The 21,843-nt window shown below is 42.3% G+C and overlaps 1 protein-coding gene across 2 annotated transcripts in view; it reads right to left on the reverse strand.

The window, feature by feature from the left end:
- WWP2 (WW domain containing E3 ubiquitin protein ligase 2) overlaps window positions 1-21,843 on the reverse strand; it is a 148,114-nt gene that overhangs the window by 17,820 nt on the left and 108,451 nt on the right. For both annotated transcript variants that reach the window (XM_027076108.2, XM_053210339.1), the window contains 2 exons: window positions 13,678-13,767; window positions 2,815-2,989 (listed from right to left, as the gene is read on the reverse strand). In XM_027076108.2, coding sequence (XP_026931909.1) covers window positions 2,815-2,989; window positions 13,678-13,767 — 265 coding nt within the window. The remainder of the gene's footprint in view (window positions 1-2,814; window positions 2,990-13,677; window positions 13,768-21,843) is intronic.

Genomic DNA, 21,843 nt, shown 5'->3' on the forward strand with positions numbered 1-21,843 from the left:
GGTATAGTATCAGCTCTTAAGTCTTCCGAGTCAAACCCTGGGCCAAGGCCAAACCCCAAAATAACTGTATGAAAGCAACTCTTCTTACTTGTAACCAGGACATGGCTCCAGAGCAAGCGAGAGGCAAAGCAAATCCAGGGAAGAGGGAAATCAACAGAGAGACATTGAAAGCTGACCCATAAAAGATTCTTAACACGTTTTTCAATATGAATCTTGTTTCACAGAGAAAAGGGAACAATCACCTCTACCTAGAACCCTCCTAAGACCCCAGCAAAGTGGGGAAAATCGTTTTTAGAGTACTCAAAAAAGTAGTAGGGGACTCTCCAAGGCAAAGTTCTACCTCTGCATGCCTGGAATGGCATTGCTAAAATGAGAGAGGGTGGGCAAGAGAAATGAAGGTTCCAAAAGACCAAGTGGAAATGACCTCTAGAACCTTCCCTCTCACCCACCAAACATTTCAGTCAACCGACAGAACATATTTGGTGCATTATACAGAAAAAAAGATTCCTTCAAGAGATTTTTTTTTTCAATACTTAGAGAAGCCAAATAAGCAGGGAGACAAAACCAGTGTGAGACTCCTAAAACGTGTCCTTGTCTCTAACACAAAGGATAGAAACACCCAGACCTTCCTAGTTTTGTAGCCACGACCACCCAAGAAAAATGGCAGAGAAAGTCTTTGGGGCCTAGCTCTGGAGGAACACTTTCTGAAATGCAGAGAATGATCACATCCCATCCAATTTCGAAACATGCCAGAACCGGATGCCAGGCATGTGTGAAAAGGGCTGCGGAGTACAAGGCCTGGCATGAGAACCTACGCAAGGGCTGCACCAGGTAGACCACGGGGCACCGGGGCACGAATCACAGACAGGCATGACAGTTGACCTTGGGAGACAAGTCGATGTGATAAACACTGTGCTTTCTGTCCATCCGTACTAAAGAGATGGAGGTTTCTACGGTTCTCTCACTCTACAAGGAGCACCGGCCCTGACACACAGAAGAGGAGATCGGCTGGCCCAGGGAGGTGGTAGCTCCTGCTTCAGGTGAGCAGAGGAAAAAACTGCAAACAAAGGCAAAGTTGATAATGAACAGTACTTAGCTAAACAGAATTAAAGCTATCGTAAGCATCGAACTAGGAAAGTATCTAATTTAGAAATGGGTTGTGGGGTTAGAGTTCATTTCAAACAGAAACAGTGCTGACTAAACTCGGTGATTAAATGCTGTGGACCAGCTCAAAAGGTTTCCAGCCTCTAATCCACCACCTTCTGTAGAGACCCTACTACAGATCCCGAGCTTCATGTTCAAGGCCCCCTGAGAATATGCAGAGTTCCAACTTGGTAATGCTACCTGTCCTGCCAAAGACAGCTGTGTGGCTGGGGGGGAACAAGGTGACTGGTGGAGGCTCTAATGGGCTGGAAGGAGGGGTTGGGAGGGTTCCTGAAGGGACACAGTACAGGAGGCCATTAGACAGTTAATTTGGGATCATAGCACTCTGAATTCTGGAGTAGGAAATTTGAATGCTGTTCTGTAGGTAATGACCACAGAAGGCTTTGAGCCAGTGATTAAAATGACAGTGATAGGGGCGTCTGGGTGGCTCAGTTGGTTGAGGGTCCGACTCTTGGTCTCAGATCAGGTCTTGATCTCAGGGTCATGAATTCAAGCTGGGCTCCAAGCTGGGCATGGAGACTACTTAAAAAAAAAAAAAAAAAGAAGAAGAAAGAAAAAAGAAAAAAGAAAAAAAAAAAAACCCAGTGATAAATGTTGAGCAAAAGTGATCAAATGACAGTGATATGTGAAGACTGCTCTGCTGGGAATAGGCAGTACAGATTGGAAGAGAGAACAATGCCAACAGAGAGAACAAGTGAAAGGCTGCCCTAACCGTTCAGTTGGGAGGGATGAAGGAAAGCCAGGAATCAGAAGGAAGTTGAACTAGAGGTCAATAAACTTTTTCTGTGAAGGGCTAGACAACAAATATTTCAGGCTTTATAAGCTATATGGTCTCTGTTGAAACTACTCAACTCTGTTGTTACAGTGTAAGTAAGTAGCCAGAGTCAATACCTAAACTACTTGGAGTGCTTCTGTACCAATAAAACTTTATTTACAAAACCAGGTGTGGGCCACTTTGGCCCAAGGGCCACAGTTTGCTAAGCCCCGATCCACAACAACTTTAGAGGTCCTTCCATCCTTAAGAATGTGTCAAATAAAAAAGATTTAAAGAAAAACAATAGCAGAAAGGAAAAGATTTAGATGGCTTTTTTTTAATGTGTATTAATTTTTGAGAGAGAGAGCGCAAGCAAGTGGGGGAGGGGCACAGAGAAAAGGGAGACGGGACCCAAGCAGGCTGTGCACTGTCAGTGCAGAGCCAGATGTGGGGCTCAAGCCCACGAACTGTGAGATCATGACCTGAGCTGAAGTTGGATGCTTAACGAACTGAGTAGGTGGCTGTTTTGTTCTCAAAAGTTGAGGTACGGAAGAAGTCACAGCTGACCTTCAGGCTTCAAACTAGAATAAATGGACTTGGATGGAGGGGCCAGAAGAGAAATCCAGTCTTGGCAGAAAGATAGTATATATCTCAGATATACTGAGTCAGTTTCAGGTATATTGAGTCCTGAAACACAGAAGCTGGACACTGAGTTACTAAATTAGAAATGACGGAATATGAGGAATTTCACCGTGATGAGTAAAATCTCCAGAGCACTGATGTTTCCAGCTACCGTCTTCCCGCTCACCAAACAGGTCAACAAATAGTGTGCGAGGCAGCACATTCTCCAGGGCCAGGAGGCTCCCCTCCCTCGTGGCAAGCCCCTGCCCTCTCACCTGGTAGAGGAATCTTTGGCTGAAGTGCTGCATGGCGCCCTGAAGCTGATTCCGCTGTGACTGCCACTGCTCGTAGTTCCGCACGTACTCAGCTGTGGGGCGCTGCCAGGTGGTGGTCCGCGTGTTGTGATCCACATAGTAAAACCTGCCTCGGGGGTCTGTGCGTTTTTCCCAGCTGGAAACATTAAGGTCAGAATGAATGTAGTGACCACCCACCCCTACCCTCAAATTCTAGAGACATCTCTGGATGGCTGGCGAGGAGGGTCTGAGGGAGGGTTAAGCAAGGTGTCTGGTGCAGAAGCTGGGCTGCTCCAGGGAAGCACAGCCAGGCAAGTACCAATGACGGAGGCTACTGGGGCTTTTGTGATTATAGCAGTCATTGCTCTACAGCAGCCAATCCTTCCTCACCGTTAGCTCCTGATTTCCATTTAGGAGATCCAGGTTGTTCTGGGGAAGGAGGAGACTCTACTACCAAGTCCAGAGTTGAACAGCCGACTGGATTAGGGGTAGGCATGTGACCTACGCTGAGCCTAATCAGGGCCAATCTCATGACTTTTTCCAGGAATTCTGGGAAAAATCTCTCTCTTCCTTGCCAGATAATGACTGAGAAAGCATGCAGTCCTAGGAACCAATGGCTGCCATCTAGGACCCAAATACATTATGAAGTTGACCCAATAGATGACAGAGTAGAAAAACAAAACAAAACGAAAAGCCGGCCCCTTGGTGAAATTGTCGAGTCACTAGATGAGGCTTTACTTGAAACCAGGATCTACATCTAGAATATTCAGTTAAATGAGCCAGTTTACTCTCTTTATTTATTACGTCAATTTGGAACCCAATTTTTGCTACCTGCAACAGAAATCATCCTGATATAAACTGCCAGTGAAAACATGTTGCGTGGTCATGAGAAGGAGAGTTCGTACAAACAACAGCAGGATTCTCTACATTATTTTTAGGGAGAAAGCAACCTTTCCAAAGGGGTCCTAAATTACCCACAGGCAAGGTAAGGCTAAAACAGACGGCAAAAATCTTTATCTGTGCTTGGCAGCTCTAACTCGATTTGTACACAAGGAAGGAAGAAGTGATCAAGAGAAAGTAAGAGAGGGAGCTTTGTGGAATGATGGAAATGCTTTATATTTCAAGGGAGTATAGGTTACGTAAATGTATGCATTTGCCATAAAAGACTCTTAAAAACTGAGAACAAACTGAGGGTTGGTGGGGGGTGGAAGGGAGGGGAAGGTGGGTGACGGGTATTGAGGAGGGCACCTTTTGGGATGAGCACTGGGTGTTGTATGGAAACCAATTTGACAATAAATTTCATATATTGAAAAAAAATGTATGCATTTGTCAAAACTCATCTAACTATGAACCTGAGATCTGGGTATCTCATTGGGTGTAAGTTATAACTCAATTTTAAAAAGTGAATTTCAATCTAATCAAGCCTCCATATCTAACTACCAGCTGGTAGGAAAGACAATGGATAGAGAAGCATATCACCCAACATTCCAAGGTCACATCCAGAATATGAGAAATTCTACAGAACAAATGCCCAGGATCTTCAAAGAGTAAATAAGAAAGAAAGAAAGAAAGAAAGAAAGAAAGCAAGCAAGCAGGCAGGCAAGAGTGGGGAAACTTACAGGTTAAAAGAGACTTATGATGGGAATGCAAGCTGGTGCGGCCACTCTGGAAAACAGTATGGAGGTTCCTCAAAAAACTAAAAATAGAACTACCCTACGACCCACCAATTGCACTACTAGGCATTTATCCATGGGATACAGGTGTGCTGTTTCGAAGAGACACATGCACCCCCATGTTTATAGCAGCACTATCCATAATAGCCAAAGTATGGAAAGAGCTCAAATGTCCATCCATGGATGAATGGATACAGGAAATGTGGTATATATATATATACAATAGAGTATTACTTGGCAATCAAAAAGAATGAAATCTTGCATTTGCAACTACATGGATGGAACTGGAGGGTATTATGCTAAGTGAAATTAGTCAGAGAAAGACAAAAATCATATGACTTCACTCATCTGAGGACTTTAAGAGACAAAACAGATGAACATAAGGGAAGGGAAACAAAAATAATATAAAAACAGGGAGGGGGACAAAACAAAACAGACACATAAATATGGAGAATAAACTGAGGGTTGCTGGAGGGGTTGTGGGAGGGGGGATGGGCTAAATGGGTAAGGGGCACTAAGGAATCTACTCCCGAAATCATTGTTGCACTATATGCTAACTAATTTGGATGTACATTTTAAAAAATAAAAAATAAATAAAAAATAATAAAAGAGCCTTATGAGACATATCAGCCAAAACTAATGTGATGATCTTGAGTTTGAATCTGACCCAAATCAACTGTAAAAATATTTTTAAGACAATTGGAGAGAATGGAACAAGGACTGGGTGACATGAAGCAAAGAAATGTCGTTAATTTTGTTGGGTGGGATAATGGTATTTTAGTTTGTTGTTTTTTTAAGGAATCTCTATGCACAATGTGGGGCTCAAACTCACGAAAATGAGATCAAGAATCACATGCTCTATGGACTGAGCCAGCCAGGTACCCCTAGTTTTTTTTTTTTTTTCTTAAACCCTTACCTGTTAGAGATGTATATGATATATTTATGGTTCAAAAGATATGACATCTGGGATTTGCTCTAAAATTCATCAGTCCCCTTCCCTGAAAAGTAGGAGGTCAGATGAAACAAAATGTTATCAGTTGTTACAACCAGGTGGTAGTTAGCAGGGATTCATTGTACTATTCTCTCAAATTTGGTACATGCCTGATTTTCCACTATAAGTTTGAAAGGGGAAGAGGGATAAAGGGGCCTTAAAAAGATAAGAAAGTGATACCACTGAAGAAAATAGCATTAACTCAATGCAAAGGGAACCCAATATGGATTACACTATATGGGCTGGAAAGGCTTTATTCTAACTACCTTCTCATTTCATCTTGTCTGCATCCTTACCTTACTCACATAACTGTCATGCTTCAGTCCAGTATCTTTCTCAGTTTTCAGGGTTAGCATCCTAACTGACTTTTTTTGGCCACCTCTTCAATGATTCTTTTAACTCACAGCGTCTCTAAAAACAGCTTCTTGGGACACCTGGGTGGCTCAGTCAGTTAAGTGTCTAACTTCAGCTCAGGTCACGATCTTATGGTTCCTGAGTTCAAGCCCCACATCGGGCTCTCTGCTGTCAGCACAGAACCTGCTTTGGATCTTCTGTCGTCCTCTCTCTCTCTGCCTCTCCCCAGCTCATGCTGTGTGTGTGTGTGCGTGTGTGTGTGTGTGTGTGTGTGTGTGTGTGTGTGTGTGTGTGTCAAAAATAAACATTAAAAAAATGCAAATGGTACTACAGGAGACACAATCAAAAACAGTGTCTCCTTCCCTACCTCTCCCCATCGCTGATTCCTACCGCTCAGAAACAACAACTTTGAATTCTCAACTGCTCCTTCTATTTACAGTCATATTTCTAAACAGCATGCTCCTTCTACTGTTTCTTGATTTCTGTCATATTAGACGTTACTTGTGAACCTTCTGCTATCAAAGCTGAGCGTTTAGTTATTGCATCCCACCCCACAACACACATAGGCCCCCTCCTCCCAATTTAGAAAACCGTCATTAAATCCATATTCAGAGTTTGTATTATGATTTCATAGAATACTACACATATGTTTCCTTGCTTGTACGACTTTTTTTTTTTCTGGAGTGAAAAGAACTAGAGTGTGTTTCATTCTGCCTGTTTTTCAAGAATCTCTTACCAATGCACCCCCAGATTCTGATGGCGCACGTGGCCTCTCAGTGTCAGTCAGATATGCCTTAGCCACACAGCTCCAGGCCCCTGTTGCCCTATGTGGACACCTGTCCTCCAGATCTGCTCTATGTTACTGTCCTGAGTCACCTTCCCTCATCTTCCTCTTGGGACTGTCTTTGGCCTCTGAATGGAGTCCCCTGTGTCCTGCATCTCATGACTTCTTTCTTGGTTTCCTCTCATCTGGTGGAACAAATCATCTAGTAGCTTCTGAGAAAGGATGCACCAAAGTTAATTATTTGAAACACTGAAGATGCCTTTATTCAAGTCTCAGAGTTGAGTGTTAAGGTGACTAAAAGTTGATTTCTAGACAGGAAATAACTTTCCATCAGAATTTTAAGGGTTCAGCTCCACAGTTGCTGTTGAGAAGAAAGATGGCATTCTTGATTCCTAATTCTCGATAGCTAGCCTATTTTTACCTTCCGGAGGCTTCTGAGACATTCTCTTGCCATCCCCAAATTCCATTTGGATGTTCCTTGAGGTCAGTCTTTTCTCATTCTCTGGTTTGGGCATTTGGTAGGCCCTTTGAATTTGAACACATTACCACTCAATTCTAGCAATATGCTTCTATTTTTTTTTTCTTTGATAATAGAAAGTTCTTCTAGCAAGTTCTTTCTTGCTAGAACTACTGTTCAGATGTTGAATCTCCTGGGCTCATCTTCTAATTTTCTAATCTCCAACATTATCTTTCCATTCTTGCAATTTTTATTTTTTTAAAGAGCTCTTCTTTTTAAGTTTATTTATTTTGACAGGGGGAGGGGCACCTGGGTGGCTCAGTCGGTTAAGCGTCCAACTTCCATTCAGGTATGATCTTGTAGTTCGTGAGTTCAAGCCCCACATGGGGCTCTGTGCTGACAGCTCAGAGCCTAGAGCCTGCTTCAGATTCTATGTCTCCCTGTCTCTCTGCCCCTCCCGCACTGCACTCTGTCTCTCTCTCTCTCTCTCTCAAAAATTTGTGAACATTAAAAAAAAATTTTTTTAGGGGCACCTGGGTGACTCAGTTGGTTAAGCCTCCAACCTCAGCTCAGATCTCACGGTTTGTGGATTCAAGCCCTGTGTCAGGCTCTGTGCTCAGAGCCTGGAGCCTGCTTCGGATTCTCTGTCTCCCTCTCTCTTCCCCTCTCCTGCTCACACTCTGTCTCTCTCTTTCTCTCTCAAAAATAAGCAAATGTTTAAAAAAATTTTTTTTAATTTTTTAAAAAATATTTATCTTGAGAGAGAGAGAGCATGTGCAAGAGCAGGGGAGGGGCAGAGAGAGAGAGAGGGAGAGAGAATCCCAAGCAGGCTCCACACTGTCAATGCAGACCCCATTCTGAGGCTCGATCCCACCAACTGTGAGATCACAACCAGAGCCGAAATTGAGTCGGATGCTTAACCAACTGAGCCACCCAGGCACCCCTGTTTCTGCTGTTATATACAGTTGACCCCTTGAACAGCAAGGGTTTAAACTGTGGTGCTCCGTTTATACATGGATTTTTTTTCAATAAATATAGTTCAGTACTGTAAATGTATTTTCTCTTCCTTATGATTTTCTTAATAATACTTTGTTTTCTCTGGCTTACTTTATTGAAAGAATACAGTATATAATATATATAACATATAAAATATGTGTCAATCAATTGTTTATGTTATTGGTAAGGCTTCTGGTCAACAGTAAGCTATTAGTAGTTAAGCTCTGGGGAAGTCATTTGTATGCACATTTTCAACTGTGCAGGGGTCAGCATGCACTCTTAACCCCTGGGTTGTTCCACAGTCAGTTATATATTAATTTCTAAAAGGTCTTCTTGAGGTGCCTGGGTGGCTCAGTCAGTTAAGGGCCCGACTCCTGATTTCGGCTCAGGTCATGATCTCACACAGCCAGTACAGAGCCTACTTGGGATTCTCTCTCTCTGCCCCTCTCCCACTTGCGGGTGCGCACGCACACATGCGCGCTTTCTCTCTCTCTCTCTCTCAAAATAAATAAACATTAATAAACGAATGAATGTCCTTCTTGTTTTCTGCATGGTTCATTTCACGGTCTCCTGTTCTTCTTGCACAGATGCCGTATTTCCTCCCAAATTTTTGAGGATACGAATCACAATTTGGTTTTACATTCCACATTGTTTTTACCAAGTCCCCTTTCTGTCTGCTGGCTGCAGGCTGTTCTTTCATATTTAAAAGTGAGTCACTAAAACACTGAATGGATGCTCTGGGTATCCAGGTGGGGGAAAACTGACCAGTGGCTTCACTCAGCTGTTTCACTAGACGACCCACAAACATCACAATCTGTAGTTCTCTTCCCTTCGACTGATCCCTTTATCTAGCAAAAAAAACGTCCCAATCTTTAACTTGGGGACAGCGTCCTCACTCAATCCATTTTTTTCTGAGCTCATCCTTGCCTTCAGCTCTGGCTTCATCCTCCAGGCTGGCTGCATGTGCGCATGCGTGTGTGAGATAAACACGTGTGCGTGCAGGCGTGCAGCACAGGGCTGGATGTCATGGTTGACAACCTGAGACTCTAATGACTCCCTGCACCAATTTTTAACTTGGCTTCAGCTTTTTAGTCTCATTTCATAGCACCTCCCCCTACCATGTCTGATTGCTGAGCTTTCCAGGGCTCCGTGGTGCTAACTGGCTGACTTCCTGGTGGGTACCCACACTGTAAGTTGGGGTTTCAGCTTTCTCAGCTCTGCCATTTATCTATCAGCAACCAAAGTTTTATTACCTTCTCCCATATGCTGCTTCTCCTCTTCCAATCCTTTATCATTATACTTCTTTATACTTTTATTGCCACTTAGGGGGTTTTCAGGAAGGAATGGAAATAAATACATGTTTAATCCACACGTTTAACTAAAAGTCTTCTGGACTGGTAAATTTCAAACTTCTAAACAGCATAACCCCACCCTTGATTGTGGGTGAAATCTCACCAAGAATCGCAATCTATAAAAACAGCACAGTGGTCGAGGCCCAGTCGGCCCTGCGCTCTCTCATGTTCCAGCAGGCATGTCCACCAAACCCAGCTGCCTTGCTAGACACTCTCTGGGCATCTCTGTTTCACGTAAACCTTCCACTCCAGCCAAACTGCCTCATTAATCATTCCCTAACGATAGCTTTTACTTTCACGCCTTTCCCCCAACCTGGATCAACTTCCTCTTGTCATTTAAGTCCAACTCCAGCCCCTCCTCCAAGATCGCATCTGATCCCGCTCCCTCTGTGAGGCTTCCCCTACACCGTGGTCTATCGAGACCCCTCTCCCTGCTCACCTCTGGTCTAAACACCACCTAAGAGCAAATTACTGCATCCATCCTTAGTTACCAGGGCCAATACTTTTTGTTCCTGGATAAAAAAATGACCATTCCTCATACAAGTGTCCCCTGGGTCTAACAGAAGGGGGTGGCCAAGACAGACTGAATCCTTTGACTCAATCTTACTCGGAGTGACTGGGTCTGCTGAGACAACGGCTCCGCCTGTAGTTTCAGGTTTGCTCTCAGCATGATAATACTTCCTGGGGTGGAACTTCTCCCCTTGTTAGCGATGAAAGCTTAAGCACTCTTATTCTGTCTGGGCTCCCAGTTATGGTGCAGAAGTACCTGCCAGGGGCTCAGAGGTACTGAGGTCTGAGATTAAAACTCTGTAAGAACTAATAGGCTACGTGGGGTGTAGAGCTGAGCCACCGTCCAATAAAGCATTAAAAGTGTCCTGACAATAAGAAATCTGGATCTGTAATTACAATGCTTTCTGCTCTCCAGTGATGCTAGGGGCATCCCCAGCCCACACCTGGAGGGGCCGAGTACCTAGTCAGGTGTGGAGGAGAAGCCCAGCCCCTCAGGGAAATCAGGGGAGCTGCAGGTTCAAAGTCTTTTTCAGGGTACAATCTGTATCCAATTTGAAAAATGATGGAGGAAAGAAATGGAACCAGAGGGATTATTCTAGCACATTCTGGTCGTGTGAGCCTGCACCTCTCAGAGGTGGTGGACCTGGTATCATTAGGCAAATGTAGATGGTACATGCAGGGAGACATTTTTATTCTAACGGTTATATATTGATTTTATGTGCATCAGAAAAATGTGTGTGTGCTACTTTGTTTACCTCAACCCCTTCTTCTGCTTTATTTTACCTCAAATTACATATCACCACCTGACACTGTATAAATTTATTAACTCATTAATTGTGTGTCTCACACTACCGTGAGATCAGGGGTTTTCTCCTTTGGTGTACTTATGTACTCCCAGGGCATAGTGCCTGGTATAGAGCAGGGCTCAATAAATATTTGTTGACTGAAAAGAAAGAAATAAAGGAAAGAAGAGAAAAGAAGAAAAGGAAAGAAGGGAGGGAGGAAGGAAGAAAGGAAGAAAAAAAAGAAAAGAAAGAAAGCAAGAGAAAGAAAGCAAGCAAGAAAGAAATCTGGATCTGTTGTCCCACCTCAAAACTTAAAGAAGAAACAATTTTTGGCCATCCTTAGAAGACACCATTAAAATTTTAATTTAGATGCTATCCAAATGCTCATCAGGTCAAGGCCTACATAACTTATAGACCAGAGAGGATAAGAGGCAGCAACTAGCACATTTCTAGAGTTAATGCTGCTTTTAAGTATAAGTGCTGTCAACACACAAAGTACAAGTGTAAAACACATCCTGTTAAAAATCAATGATTATTTTGCAAGACAATTGGAGAAATTTGGCTACTGACTCAGTATTTGATGACAGCATGAAAATACTGTTAACAGTACCAAAACCCATAAAATACCTAGGAATAAATCTAACCAAAGACGTGAAGAATCTATACAATGAAAACTATAGAAAGCTTATGAAACAAATTGAAGAAGACGCAAAAAATGGAAAAAGATTCCATGCTCCTGGATAGGAAGAACAAATATTGTTACAATGTCAATACTACCCAAAGCAATCTACATATTCAATGAAATCCCTATCAAAATAACACCAGCATTCACCACAGAGTAGAACAAACAATCCTTCAGAGGTCTCCTCCAGAGACCTTCTTTCTCTGCATCCTCGCCAACATCTGTTGTTGCCTGAGTTGTTAATGTTAGCCATTCTGACAGGTGTAAGGTGGTATCTCATTGTGGTTTTGAAGGGGCATATGCACCCCAATGTTTATAGCAGCACTATCAACAATAGCCAAAGTATGGAAAGAGCCCAAATGTCCAGTGATGGATGCATGGATAAAGAAAATGTGGTGTATATGTATGTATGTATATATATATACACATACATACATACATACATACATATACATACAATGGAGTATTACTCTGCAATCAAAAAGAATGAAATCTTGTCATTTGCAACTATGTGGATGGAACTGGAGGGTATTATGCTAAGCGAAATTAGTCAGTCAGAGAAAGACAAATATCATATGACTTCACTCATACGAGGACTTTAAGACACAGAACAGATGAACACAAGGGAAGGGAAGCAAAAATACTATAAAAACAGGGAGGGGGACAAAACATAAGAGACTCATAAATATGGAGAACAAACAGAGAGTTACTGGAGGGGTTGTGGGAGGGGGGATGGGCTAAATGGGTAAGGGGCACTAAGGAATCTACTCCTGAAATCACTGCTGCACTATATGCTAACTAATTCGAATGTAAATTTAAAATAATAATAGTAATAATAATAATAATAATAATAATAAAGAAAAGAAAATACTGTTAACAATAGAGTGGTTTTGTTTTTAGTAAGAACATTTTTTAGAAATATATACCAAAATATGGATAAAGTTACATGATGATTACATAGGATTTTCTTCAAAACTTTATTTACAAAAACAGGTGGAGGCTGGATTTCAACCACAGGCCCATAGTTTGCCAACCCTTGGTATAGATGAAACAAGACTGACCATGACTTGAAGATTATTGAAGCCAAGTGTTGAGTATGTGGGGATTCTCTCTACTTAGTGCACATTGGAGACTATTCATATGAATATGAAAATTTCCATAATTTCCAAAGTAAAAAGTGTGATTTTTTTCCCAAGACATCAATATTTAACTTTGGTTAAATGTGTAAATAAATAATCTGAACTTAAAGTAGAAAACAGAATGAGGACTCATGGTGACAGATTATAGTTTCATTTCCAAAAGGGTAAGGAACAAAAGGAAAACACAAGCATTCTACCGGAAAATCGAAACTAAAAACAGCCTATCCATGGAAATTTGCAGGACCAGAGGTGAGGTGGTATTTGCCTGGCATGTGTATGGCCAGTGAACCAGAGTACAAGGGTTTTTCCTAATACTCCCCACCTCTGACATCCTCTCCCTCTACAAGCTTGATGGGGAGGTATTCATATTTTATGCTGGAGCCCTTCATGACTGCCTTACTGGGAGGTGATTCTCTCCTTTGAGCAGAATACATTCTCTTTTGAAAGCTCTGTGGACCAAAAGGCACATGTGGAAAGAACTTTCTGTCCCTGGCAAGCAGGGAACCAAACCCCTTCTCCTTGAACTTGGACAGTCTTCCCTCACTTGGAAGCCTCACTTATCCTCTGGTTTTAGAGAACTTAGCTGTGTTCTCACAAAGCCCAGCTCAAGGAGAAGCACCCTTCAGGGGCCATTCGGGCATACGGTGCTTTGAAATGCATCAACACCCTTTGTATCTTGGCTTCCTCGTGCCTTTTCTCTTTCTCAGGAAAAGCAATCAAGTGACCAGGAATAAATATCCCTGTACTTTGCTACCTCTGCAGAAAATGACTGAGAACCTGGCCCTGATGAGATATCTCTGTAGGTGAAATAACTGAGGGCATCAAGGCATCAATGGCCCAGGAGGCAGGATTCCTAGCCCTCCTCCCTCCAGGACCCAACAGCCATGGCACATAATAAAGCCCATAATACAGCCCACTGCCAACACAATGAATGTGGGGAGAAGGGAAATAAAGAGAAGAAATAGTGTAGAAGGAGAAGACAATGGGAGGCGGATAAAAGAGAGGGCAAGGAGCAGAGGGTAGGGGAAACTAAGGACAGTGATGGCAGTGAATGGTGGAGAAGCCATTCGGTGACTCCGGGTGCCGGTTCTAGAGTCTCAGGGCTTGCCAGCCTTGCCTTACCCTGGAGGAAGAGGCCGCTCCCAGGTGGTGGTCTTGGTATTATGGTCAACATAATACACACGCCCATTAGGCAGCTCTCGTTGTTCCCATCTGCAAAACAAAGTCAAGGGAAGCATGAGATACACACTTAAAAGGCGTAAGCCCTTGTGTGAAAAGGAGTCCTTCATTACTGATGTGATGACTGACGAGAGGACAAAGACGACATGCGAGCTCAGACCAGGGGTCAAACCTGCTTCATACTGTCACTGCGGCGGCAGCCAGGAGCACTTCTTGAGTCCAAAGCTCCCCTCTATGAAGTCAATGGGCTAGGATGTGCCACAGATCACCCTAGCTTCCCCTAAATGACCCATACGAGTCTCTAACTATGGACTTTTCTAAAAGTGTGACGTGGTGATTTCAGGATCAAAGACCCCTTTAGGAATGTGATAAAAGCCAAGGACACTTTCTTTCCAAAGTGTACTTACCAACGAAAATTTGTATGCAATTTCTGGGCTTCACAGACGTCACCTAAAGTTTACCTTCAGCCTTTTCAGTCTACACTACGTTTTAAAGTCACAAATCATATGACTATCCCTGTTCTCCTAACATCACAGATATTCATGACCGCATTTCTTTTTAAAATACAAGATTCATTTACAGAGGATCTTTAACAGAGATCCGGGTGAATGAAGAAACAGCATCCTGTTATTTATGGACTGCTGTCCTCTCATTATTTACTGACTTCTCTTCTCATGAGTCTGTGTGTAAGGTAACATGAGATATGGGGTGCCAAAAGTGGCCATTCTGTGCTAGTGGAAGAATAACAAGGCAGTAGATGATCCAAAGAGATAATCTACAAGCAAAATCACTACAGAATACAGCCAAGGGCCACCCACCCAACTCCTGCTATTCCCATACTCAATGCAGTCTGACAATAACTCCCCTTTACCCAGAATATGGTAATCCATATATGAAGGATACAAAATTTTATATTTATAAAATGGCCACCACTTCATAAAGGATGTTAATGGTCCCATGAGCCTTTATGTTTTACAATGATTTCATCTGCTTCTACTTGTGGGTACTGCCTAAGAGAAGGTGACCTTTTCCAGGAAGCTAGTACAGTCAGTTCTGCTGAAATGCTTGTTTTGAAAACATAAATCTATCCCAATGTGACTGATACACGAGGGAACAATGTGAGCATGTGAATTTTGTGTTTGCTTAAGCATGGCTTTTCCTTTTAGAAACACTAAATGCACACAGATGACGTCCCCCAGCTGAACCCAGTCACGGAGGAACACACGAAGCCCATATGCATCTACAGCTGCCTCAGTTTACTACGTGTTGTACGCCATATTCATCCACATCTGGCCTTACAACTCCCGTCTGATTTCAGATGATCCTCCTTGCAACCACTTTACGACAACACTCACAAGCTCAAACACTTCTGACACCTGCTTCCACAAGTAAACTGCAGATGTTTTCATGGGAACACACACTCATTGTAGTGTTATGCACCTCAACCATTTAACATGTGAAAAACTGTGCTATCATCATTATTAGCTTCCTATTTTTTGTGTGTGCCTCTGACACATTTTTGGATGGTATGCCCCTAACCCATTTTTTTTCCTGTAAACCCTGTGGTTTTCATGGCATGATTTTTTTTGCATAGCATGATGATTTTTAGGAATACATACATAATAGCAGAGCTGACTGAATACTGAAATAATGTCCCAATTTCTATTACTAAAGGCCTGGTGCATCTATTCCAATGGATGTTAGCTTTATTTAATACCATTTCTCATTTAAACTAAAATGTCTGGGGGCGCCTGGATGGTTCGGTCAGTTGAGGGTCTGACTTTGGCTCAGGTCATGATCTCACTGTTTGTAAGTTTGAGCCCCGCATCGGGCTCTCTGCTATCAGCACAGAGCCCGCTTCAGATTCTCTGTCCTCCTCTCTCTCTGCCCCTCCCCCATCTCGTGCTCTCTCAAAATAAATAAACTTCAAAAATTTTTAGAAAATAGTAAAATGCCTGATCAGCAGACTGCACTGACCGACACCTCAGATGCTAGCTAGGTCAGATAAAGATATATGTGAGGTTTTTATGGCAAGGAAAGGAAGGGGGTCATCATTACCCACTGATCATCTATAATGAGCTATAGGCTCATGTTTTACCTCATGAAGTCCTTGCCTCCATCCTTTAAGGTCGGAAGTGCCATCACCATGGACGAAACAGAGGATCAGAGAAGCTAAGTAACTTTTATGTGTCATTCCAACTCAGCTCTGACTTCCTAGCCATTGAGTTTTACCACATCATGCTGAAAGGAAGAAATGAGGAAAAAGAAGGTCGACTAGAATTTATAGGGAACCTACTACCCAGAAAACAAGGTGCCAGGTGCCTTCTCAATCCCCATCTCAAAGTAAACAGCTTTCCCCAGCACTGGAGTCCAGGTAGGGGGTCCTGGAGAATCAAGACAACTGGAGGGTAACCACAAAGGTCCACTGTGTTCATCTCTAGGCTCCGTTTTAATCAGAAGCTTCTGCTTAGACGTGATCTACCAGAAGAGAATGCACATTTTGCACCACTGGGAGGGTTAGCCCTGGGAGCAGTGAGGTCCAATGGTTCGAGTCCCACCTCTCAAAAGGGATTAGCCACTGGCTTGAGGATCAGAGTGCTACCAACAACCATTAACACATGCTCAAGAACATCTTCTCTCCTGGGTATTCTTGCTCAATGTTCTGGTCAAAATGGATATGGGTGACTTGGTCCAGGTGCTCTGATTCCTCCCACTGCAAAAAGATCTTTACACTTCATTATTTTATTAAAAGGGCAAACAATTCTGCCAAAAGTGACCAGATAAAAATGTACCTTGGGTAAAGTTAAAGATCTTCTCCCTCTAGATGCCCTTCTGAATTAAAGACAAAAGAGTAACAAAGATTATCAGCTCGAGAGGCTGTTGTCCCATCCACAGAAAACCTTTCTTGTAGGGATCTTGCAGAGAAAAAAAAAAAGCGAGGCTAACATACTATGGCTTCACACCAGATCCTCAAACTCCTCCCGTCTGCTCAGTAATAGAGTAGCAAATCTGATACCCTCTTTATTCATCTGAATTTGGAAATGAGGAGTCTTGAAAAAGATACTTGGCTTACGAGTGAGTACTGAAATATGGAAGCTCCTCAAGGAAATGGCAGCAAACCACTCTTTCATAACATCTGCTCCCAGTAAGTCTTAAGTAGCTGGTAACTCCTCAGCATCCTTTAAGAAGTTAGCTATGTCCTTCCCTTCCTTGGCAATTTCTGGCACAAAACACCAACAAAATGAGTCTGGCTCATTGTGCAGTCACTATTTGGAAACCTATCCATAATATGTGGGTGAGGCCGCACCTTTTAAAAAGACAAAATATTTGTTGTAGCAATTGCAGATGAAAGGTGCCAAAACACATTTTTCTTTATTCCAAAAATTGTGTTACAACTTTCATAAGTAGTCTCTACTTTTAGAATTCATTTTAGACAAAGAGAAAACTTGGTTATATTATACTTTGGCTCATCTTTTAATTTGAAGATGGGATAATTCTTAAAATTCCATGAAGTAGGGGCGCCTGGGTGGCTCAGTCGGTTGGGCTTCCAACTTTGGCTTAGGTCATGATCTCGCGGTCTGTGAGTTCGAGCCCCGCGTCAGGCTCTGTGCTGACAGCTCGGAGCCTGGAGCCCGCGTCAGATTCTGTGTCTCCCTCTCTCTCTGACCCTCCCCCGTTCATGCTCTGTCTCTCTCTATCTCAAAAATAAATAAACATTAAAAAAAAAAATTCCATGAAGTAAATGTCTTTAATTGACACAGGGGTATTCCCACACGCTAGCAGAAAATCAGTGCAAAGACCTCCTCGCTTATATTCAAGAGGTACAGCAGCTCTTTCCAAGCCCAGATAAGATCTGTCCATCCCATCTTTGATCCCACCTGATCCTAGAGATGAAAGACTCTCTTTCAAGGGCTGTTATTGTCCAGCAAATTTCAATGTTCTTGTATGAACCCTCTCAACTGGCTTCACTGGAAAAATAGTTACCAGAGGAACAAGACCTTTCTTGCATTGCCTTTTTTGATATCTACATTTTTCCTTTTGAAATTGGACTCCTGCTCAGATTAAATGTCCATATGGGTCCTCCCTGATCCATAACCTGGCCTAACTGCTTTTCTTAGAGAACTCGCAACTCCTCCCTTACCTGCATGGCTCCTCAGAATTCACACAAATCTCTTCCCTTCATTCACTGCAGCACAGTCGGTCAATTCTGTCCACAATCAAAAGAACCTCCCAATTCTCAGCTCTCCTCGGTAACTGCTGACCCACATAGATTAAGCCTTCCCACTGTCTTGGTTCGGTCTCCCCAGGCCAAGAAAGTGATACTGGCAGCGACCTTTCATTGGCACATCCCTGTCAGGGGTGAGGTTTCTGTCCCTTATAAGCATCTTCTTCACACTGAGATAAAAAGGCTTTTCAATCCAACTACCCATGGGTCTCAATACTGCATCCTGGTCACATGGCCATATCCTCTCCCACTGAATAGCTTCCTTTGATGTTCTCAGAAACAGTGTTCAAAGCATCAAGCTTGATTCAGGTCCCTTCCCAACACATTGCTCCTTGGCCTTCAACGAGAAACATTCAGTTCAACCATGGACTACACAGAGTCTTTGTATTTGAAGGCACTTGAAAAGTAGCCTCCAATTGCAATTAATTTTAGGTAAATTTTTTAACCTATGCTACCTTTGCTCCTATGCCTTTTATTCAGTTACCTTCCATGCCCATGCCCCAATCACACCCCTCACCGTCATTAAAAGGGTAAAAATCCCATCGTGAGGATGACACCCTATCCGTTCTCTCCTGTGTTATCTGAAAGAAACTGTCTGGTCCCCTAAACGTAGTCACTACACTCCTGTGGAAGGTTTCCTACAAGGTCTTCAGAAAATTCTCGATTATTCTGCCACTCAGCCAACCCTGATCAACATACCTACTGGGCAGACTTCCCTGATGTGTGGACAGAATCACATTTTCACCAACAGTAGGAATAAGATGGAAAGGGCTAACAGCTACAGGAGTAGTTCAGCTACAGGAGTTAGTGTCAGAGACATTCTCTTTAAACGGCCCTTACAGGGGTGCCTGGGTGGCTCAGCTGGTTAAGCCGCCCGACTTCAGCTCAGGTCACGATCTTGCAGTCTTTGAGTTTGAGCCCTGCATCGGGCTCTGTGCTGACAGCTTAGAGCCGGGAGCCTGCTTTGGATTCTGTGTCTCCCTCTCTCTGCCCTTCCCCTGCTCGTACTCTGTCTCTCTCTCTCTCCCTCTCTTTCAAAAATAAATAAACATTAAAAAAAAATAAAAAACAAAAAAAATAAGAGGCCCTTACAGATTTACCTACCAATGTGCTCAAAAATTCAATCTTAGTAAAAGTATTTCTAATTTTTATTATTTATTAATTTGCTGCCTTTGACTAATAGAGTCAGTGGGCAATAGTAAAGTTGATCTCACTCAAAATACACAATGTTAGAAAACAAAGTCAAGCCAGAACTCTACACACTCCGCAAAATAAAGATGCCCTGCTGGTTACATAGACAAAAACTAAACTGCAAAAAAAGACACTGAAAGTACCCAAGTATTCTTTCTTCTTTTAAATTTTTTTTTAATGTTCATTTATTTTTGAGAGAGAAAGACAGAGACAGAGAGCAAGTGGGGAAGGGGCAGAGAGAGGGAGACACAAAATCGGAAGCAGGCTCCAGGCTCTGAGCTGTCAGCACAGAGCCCGACGCACGGCTTGAACTCATGAACTGTGAGATCATGACCTGAGCCAAAGTCGCATGCTGAACCTACTGGGCCACCCAGTCCTCTCATAAAAGTATTCAAGTATTCTTAAAGCTGCGTATGTGGCAGTTCAACTCCCCACAGGCAAAAACCTCATGGGATTTACAGCTTCTTATTTTATGCTCTTCTAATAAAGGACTCTGAACCAAATCTTATTCCCCAAACTTTAGCCACTTCCTGGGTGAACCGTAAGATTTATTTCCTCTGTTAGGGACATTTTCAGACTTTTATGAGGCAGAAATCTGGTGCAATGGAACAAATTTCCCATTCACTGTTTTCACTGCTTCAGTAGATCCTTTGTAAACTGGGTAGGAAATGTGTTAAACTCGGTCTTCCCCCAAGAAACCTTCTTGAGATACTGGGCTTTCCGTTCAATCTAAGCACACTAACCCCTTCTTTAAAACTACCAACAACCAGTACTTTATGCCCTGTAAGCAGAGAATGGCACAGTTGAGCCTCAATCAAGGCTTCTGAATTAAGTCTTTTTTTTCCTTCTTCTTCAACCTTCTAATTTCTTTGCATTGGAAAAGTTTCCAAGGCTCCTCAATGAAAGATGGAAACATTAAAATGTATGGTTTTACTGAGAGCAAGGGAATTCCTGGAGATGGTATGCATGTAAAAAAAAAAAAAAAAGTTTAACATGTTCGTTGACAAATAATTTTGCAAATAAATTTGGCAAGGCAGAGGAAAACAGTCACCCTTTAAAACATAGTCGGTGGGAGCAAAAATGGGTAGACTCTTTCAAAAGGGCAATTTGGCAACTTGGTCAAAAACTTTTCCTCTGTGAATATCCTTTAACTCAGCGGCTCTGCTTCTAGGATGGATGCTGAGGAAATACGTTATGTGTCAAAGATTTAGCTATAAGCGCATCTGTCACAGTATGTGACATGTTCTACAAAAAATGGAAACAACCTCAATGCCTCTAAATGGAGGATTAGTAAAATAAATTATGTTATTTCTATAATAAGTATTCACTCATCAAAAATAACATGATATGGGACGCCTGGGTGGCTCAGTCGGTTGAGCATCTGACTCTTGATTTCAGCTCAGGTCATGATCGGTTCATGGGTCCAAGCCCCGCTTCGGGCTCTGCGCTGGCAACGTGGATTCTTTCTCTCTCTCCCTCTCTCTGCCCCTCCCCTCCTTGCGTGCGCTCGCGCGCTCTCTCTCTCTCTCTCAAAATAAATAAATATTTTTAAAAAATTTTTTAAGAAAATAACATTATAGATGATATTAACTTGTCCAGATATTTATAATATGTTGCAATATATAACATGATATATGTAATATAATATAATATAATTATATAATACATTGCAAGCTAAAATAACAGGCATAATACAAATTTTTGTTTAAAAATTTATATAAATATGCTATTTTTCATTAAATCTAAAATGCCATCAATTATATGATTTAACATATCACTGAGAAAGAAAAGAATACTGCCAATTAAGCTTGTATATTACATTTTGATTTTAAAGTTTAAATGTGAAATAACAAGCATATCAAAATCAACAAAATGTAGACGGTATGTGAAAATTTTTGCGACGTCAGTGTAGGGAAGAATTTTAGACAAGACCCAAATGGTACATGAAGATTAACAAACTTGGCCACTTTAAATTTTGAACTCCTGTACAATGAAAGATAATGTTAAAAAGTGAAAAGACAAGCCACAGACTGGAAGAAAATATCTGCAATGCATGTAATTGAAAAGCAAGGAGTCCCCAGCTTATATTAAGAAACCTTACAGGGGCGCCTGGGCGGCTCAGTCGGTTGAGCGGCCGACTTCAGCTCAGGTCACGATCTCACGGTCCGTGAGTTCGAGCCCCGCGTCAGGCTCTGGGCTGACGGCTCAGAGCCTGCAGCCTGCTTCCGATTCTGTGTCTCCCTCTCTCTCTGCCCCTCCCCCGTTCATGCTCTGTCTCTCTCTGTCTCAAAAATAAATAAACGTTAAAAAAAAAAAAAGAAACCTTACAGATTAAAGAGAAAAAGACAAACGGTTAAATAGAAGAATGAACAAAAATGTATGAACAGGCAACTCACGAAGAAGGAAATCAAAGAACCAAATAAAAACATGTGAGAAGAGGTTCAATGTCAGTGGTAATCAAGGACATTCAAATTAAAACCACAAAGAGATACACCATTCACAGACATTAAGCTGGCCAAAATGAAAAAAACAAAAAAATCTCACAATTTTACGTTTTAGCAGGAATGCTTAGTATGTATGCTCGTGGGAATGTAAGAATCGGTGAGCAATTTGATAGTATCTACTAAAATTGAAGATCTTCAATCCCTACAGTGACATTCCAGGTCCAGCATATGCCTTAAAAGAACAGACAC

This window comes from Acinonyx jubatus, chromosome E2 (assembly GCF_027475565.1).
Source record: "Acinonyx jubatus isolate Ajub_Pintada_27869175 chromosome E2, VMU_Ajub_asm_v1.0, whole genome shotgun sequence".
NCBI lineage: Eukaryota > Metazoa > Chordata > Mammalia > Carnivora > Felidae > Acinonyx > Acinonyx jubatus.